Here is a 6,000-nt window from a genome sequence, read left to right as displayed (position 1 = left end):
ATAAACCCAGGGCCCGCGGTATAGAATAGGGCTAGGTAAGCACCACAGGTCCTTGCTGGTAATAATAAAGCCTTTAGAGCCCCTAAAGCAAAAATAGCATAACAGTATTATTCCACACTTTATTGCAGGGCCCTCTATTCAAGTGTCCAGTACCTCCTGCAAATCTGTGAGCCCCCTGTACTCTTTGCCTCAGAACTGTGTTGTAGTGGAGTCACTTAAGTGTAATGCCTTCCCCACTTCTTAAGGGATTATCCTTTTGTCTCTAAATATTCTAGACAGAGTTCCCAGGTTATCTGTTGTCTATGTAGCTAGGGGTAATTAGTGTGGTTGGGAGGATGGGGGGACCCCAAGCTGAAGTCAAATGTAGTGTGTTCCAAAAATTATGACCCCTGCGCTAGTGAACTGGCAAGATACTGTACTGGCAGTAGAGGACTTTGTGTGTGGGAAAGAAAAAACAACTGTGATAAGCCAGTACCTGAGTCTTCCACGTGGATGCGGCCTTCTCCGGGACCAGGGGGAGACTTTCGCTGGCCTCAGCTCACTCTGCAGCTCTCCTTTCCTCAAATAGGCTGCACAGGCTAGCAGAGTGTGTGAAAAGGGGTCTGAGGTGATGGTTTAGGGCAAGCGGACAACTTACCGCACCTCAGCTATCCGGCACTCTGAAGGCTGTTCTGGCGCAGCACCTAGGCCCAAGATGGCTGAATTTCGCGCCCTCACTTCCAAGCGGCGCAACAGGGGGTTGTGTAGGCCTGTCCTGCCCGGTCTCCTACTTCTTCGATGGCGGCAATTTCTCACTTCGGGCTCCCGCCCCAGCAGTCAGAGGCGACCAGAGAGGCCCAGCCAGCATCCAATGCAGCAACCGGTCTCCGGTAAGTGAAGGGCTCTTGTGTGTGGTGCTCCGATGTGGGCCGCCTCAGTTGTGTTGGTCAGGTAGGATGTAATCAAGTCTCCGGAGCGGAGCCCCGACCCTCCGGAGACCAGGAACCTCCCCAGCCGCGGCACTCAAAGAGGAGCTCACAGGATCAGCTGCAGGTAGCTCCCTGGGTTGGGCCTAGCAGGAGAGGGTCTTCATGTACCTTCACCGGACCCTCTCGACAGTACAAGGGTCCCCTGAGCTAAGCCCAGTAAAGTTGAGCCGGTATGTGTTCGTTCTGGAGTGGAGCCCCAACCCTCCAGAACACAGGCAGCCGCAGTCTCAGCAGTATAGGCGGCAAATTGGTGTGCGACCAGCCCGGCGAGTCAATATGGATCAAGTCTCTCCAAAATAATAGAATTGGGCAAATTAAAGTCCCCAAAGATGGTATCTAAGTATTGGGGATAATTCTCTATGTTAAGGCTAGATCTTGCAGGACCAACATATAAATAAAAACCTTGATTTGGGTTATTATGTAAGGGAGCTCAATGTCTGCACGTCCTTACAGCACAGCTGCTGGCTCCGCCCCCATCACACTTTGATTTTCATATTAACTGTCACATTTTCACTTTAAATCCAACTGGATCATCGAGTCTTCCTATACAAATAATGATGCCAGGGCATACCCAGGCAATTCTGTACAAAGTATTTCTTGGTTTTTTAGTATTGTTGTCTGCAGGTTGTTTGCAGGTATCCTGAACAATACAAATCTGGAGAACTACTTTAAAAATGGAGACTTTATAGTGGGGGCTATCATGATGCTTTTTTCTGTAATAAAAAAGAACAAGTTTAATGAAAACCTATACCTAACATTTGTAAAGGGTAAGTATCTATTTTTTTCAGAACAGGATATTTTTTTTATAGCACGCAGAGTACTGCAGTGCTTTTTTATATAGTCCTTTAAAAACAGTTACAACAAGGTAAATATTTGAGCATTCAAATCATAAGCTTTATGTATTATTGAATTATTTAAACAACTAAAACAAATCAACCAAGATTACGAGTTTTGCGTTACGGTTTTAACGCTGAAAAAATGGCCATTTCAGCATAAAAACCATAACGCAGCCATTATGAGTCTTGTCGGTATAGCTGAGAACACACATTTAAATTACTCCTTTCTTGCCTCTGCATCATAGAGAGAACTGGATTTGACCGTGTTATCCAATTCCATGTTTGTATTTTACCTTGTCGCATATATCAAAGCAATCACTGCTCTATATAATTATATAGACCTGCCAATGTGCGATTGATTGCTGCATATGTTTTATATATATATATATATATATATATATATATATATAAACACACATTGAGATGAATGCACACAATCTTATAGGAATCAGAAATTGCTGTTACACCTGTTGTAAAGAGTCTTACACCAATCATTTAGTTCAAGGAAACACATCATCCAGAGTAATTATGTGATACTTTTCCCGTTCACTTTACACAGTTCATGTATTCAAATAAGTAACAGAAGAATGATTTACTAACTCCAGCATCGTGTTGCTTTAATGTGCAAACCGTATACGTTTCTTGATCCCAGTTGTGTATCTTAACGATGCTGTAAGCGAGTGAGACAGGCCACAGAACCAACTGCAGGTAAATAGTAAAGTAAAAAGTCTAGCAGCACAGCAGTGAAATTTAAAAAAGACGTTTATTTCAACATAATGGTAAAAATACAAACACGGACAGGTCATCTGACGTGTTTTGCGCCCCCTAGTGGTGCTTCCTCATAGACTGAGGATAAAACACATATGGCCCTTTTTTATACTGGTCATAGGTATTCACATATTAACTCTTTAATGCCTAAATCCAATTACAACTTAAAACATTAATTAGAAAAAACTAAATTAGAAATTAGCACGATGGTAATAAAGAATAAGGTTGGAAAAAGTACTCATAGTTCATTTAGTAACAACATTGTATTCACTACGGAATACACAACTCAATTTCCACAAATAGTCAAAATTCTCAAAAGAAATTTACCAATACTTGCCGGAGATAATGTGTTAAAAAATCATATTGATAAATGCAAATTTGTCCCAAAGAAACCATTAACTTTGGCATCTAGATTGGCTCCGAGTATGGTTCCAAATGTAGTGACCACTAGGGGCTAAGAAGGAAAGGAAGTTTTAGATGTAGAGCAAGAACTTGCTTAACATGTAATATGATGGACGTAACAAACATATTTAGATTATCTGTTGATGAAGTAATTTATGATATTGGATTATATGCAGATTGCAAGAATACTTTTGCAGTTTTTTATTAGAGTGTAATATCTGCCATGTTCAGTATGTCGGTAAGACAACAAGGGAAGTCAATGTGAGAGTAAGAGAACATGTGAATGATTTTAAGAATTACTGTAAGGATTCAACAGTGGCCAGACATGTTAACCTTACTCACTTTACTAGTATTTGTGATTTCTCTGTAAAAATCATTGATGTAGCAAAAACTTCTCCCAGGGGTGGCAACCAATATTAAATACTTGATAAAAAGGAACTGTATTGTATATACAGACTTAAGACTAGGGTTCCCACTGGTTTAAATCTTGAGTGGGACATTAGTTATTTTATATAAATGTTTCTTTAAAATACATAGTCTGTTTATATTTTGCCTTCTTGCTTCCCTGACTACTAGGTAAGCATACTCTGAGAAGGAGAGTATACTATTGTCTGACAGACTTCCAAGGAAGATATAGCACAATAATAGGGTTTGATCAAGATTCAATCTAAATATCATTTGTTGGTTATTAAACTTAATCCCATACAGATATCAAAGTTTTCAGAATGGCTAGTAAACCATTGTTGGTGTTATATTATTAGTGCACTAGGTCCCATATCATTGTTATTCTGTATGATAAACATATGGGGGTCGATCCGATAAAAATCGGCGCCCGCAAAATCGGCGACGCCAATATTTGCGCGGGTTTGGTATCCTATATACGGCGTAACCTAGAAGTTACGCGCGTATATTTCTGCCATCGCCCGTAGTTTTTTGGGCCATAGGCAGGTATACCAAACCCGCGCAGTTTGGTATCCAATATACAGCGTAAGGACTTACGTGGCGAAAATGGAGAAATCTTACTCCATTTTCACCTCGCCACAAAAAGCAGCCGTAAGAAGCCTTACGCTGACTATTGGAGCCCCGTAACTCCCTAAACTGGCTGCTAAAATAAACCTAACACCTAACGCATGCGCAATGTCTATCTCCCTGTCAACCGCGATCCCCCGCCGCAATCCCTAATAAAGTATTTAACCCCTAAACCGCCGCCATCAACATAAACTAACCCCCTACTGTGAGCCCCTAAAACCGCCACCATCTAACTGATCTATCCCCTAATGTGAACCCCTTACACCACCGCCATCTATATTAAAATTATTAACCCCTAATTTAATCTACCTACCCCGCCGCCAGCTATATTATCTATATTAACCCTAAGTATATTATAGTTAATATAGTTATTATATTATATATATTAACTATATTAACCCTAATTATATTAGGGTTAATCCAGTTAATATAGTTACTATAGTATTTATATAAACTATATTAACTCTATCTAACCCTAACACCCCTAACTAAATTCTTATTAAATAAATCTAATTCATATTATAAACTAAAATATTCCTATTTAAATCTAAATACTTACCTATAAAATAAACTCTAAGATAGCTACAATGTAATTAATAATTACATTATAGCTACGTTAGGGTTTATATTTATTTTACAGGTAAATTGTTAATTATTTTAACTAGGTATAATAGCTATTAAATAGTTATTAACTATTTAATAGCTACCTAGTTAAAATAATTACCCAATTACCTGTAAAATAAATCCTAACCTAAGTTACAAATACACCTACACTATCAATAAATTAAAGAAACTACAAATATCTATCTAAAAATACAATTAAATAAACTAAACTAAATTACAAAAAAAAACAAACACTAAATTACAAAAAATAAAAAAAATACAAGATTTTTAAGCTAATTACACCTATTCTAAGCCCCCTAATAAAATAATAAAGCCCCCCAAAATAAAAAAATTCCCTACCCTATTCTAAATTAAAAAAAGTTCAAAGCTCTTTTACCTTACCAGCCCTTAAAAGGGCCTTTTGTGGGGGCATGCCCCAAAGAAAACTGCTCTTTTGCCTGCAAAAAAACCCACAATACCACCCCCCAACATTACAACCCACCACTTACATACCCCTAATCTAACCCAAATCCCCCTTAAATAAACCTCACACTACCCCCTTGAAGATCTCCCTACCTTGTATTCACCCAGCCGGGCCGAACTCCTCATCCGATCCGAGTGATGTCTTCCAGCAAGCGGCAGTGAAGTCTTCTTCCATCCGGGCGATGTCTTGAAGCAAGCGGCAGAGAGTCTTCTTCCATCGGCGATGTCTTCAAGCAAATCGGCATCTTCAATCTTCTTTCTTCGCTCCTCCGCATCCATCCGGCACGACGACTTCCTGACGAATCAGGTTCCTTTAAATGACGTCATCCAAGATGGCGTCCGTCGAATTCCGATTGGCTGATAGGATTCTATAAGCCAATCGGAATTAAGGTAGAAAAATCTGATTGGCTGATTGAATCAGCCAATCAGATTCAAGTTCAATCCGATTGGCTGATTTGTTCAGCCAATCGGATTGAACTTGAATCTGATTGGCTGATTCAATCAGCCAATCAGATTTTTCTATCTTAATTACGATTGGCTGATAGAATCCTATCAGCCAATCGGAATTCGACGGACGCCATCTTGGATGACGTCATTTAAATGAACCTCATTCGTCGGGAAGTCGTCGTGCCGGATGGATGCTCCGCGGCGGAGGAGCGAAGAAAGAAGATTGAAGATGCCGATTTGCTTGAAGACATCGCCGATGGAAGAAGACTCTCTGCCGCTTGCTTCAAGACATCGCCCGGATGGAAGAAGACTTCACTGCCGCTTGCTGGAAGACATCGCTCAGATCGGATGAGGAGTTCGGCCCGGCTGGGTGAATACAAGGTAGGGAGATCTTCAGGGGGGTAGTGTTAGGTTTATTTAAGGGGGGTTTGGGTTAGATTAGGGGTATGTGGGTGGTGGGTTGT

At 40.3% G+C, this 6,000-nt stretch overlaps 1 protein-coding gene across 1 annotated transcript in view; it reads left to right on the top strand.

The window, feature by feature from the left end:
• Positions 1–777: 777 nt before the first annotated feature.
• The window catches only part of LOC128638886 (vomeronasal type-2 receptor 26-like), a 159,596-nt gene continuing 154,373 nt past the window's right edge, over positions 778–6,000 (top strand). The window contains exons 1-2 of the mRNA XM_053691014.1: positions 778–869; positions 1,593–1,735. Coding sequence (XP_053546989.1) covers positions 778–869; positions 1,593–1,735 — 235 coding nt within the window. The remainder of the gene's footprint in view (positions 870–1,592; positions 1,736–6,000) is intronic.

This window comes from Bombina bombina, chromosome 8, assembly GCF_027579735.1.
Source record: "Bombina bombina isolate aBomBom1 chromosome 8, aBomBom1.pri, whole genome shotgun sequence".
Classification (NCBI taxonomy): Eukaryota; Metazoa; Chordata; class Amphibia; order Anura; family Bombinatoridae; genus Bombina; species Bombina bombina.
The sequence above is the reverse complement of the archived record's forward strand: the minus strand, read 5'-3'. Positions and strand labels throughout refer to the sequence as shown.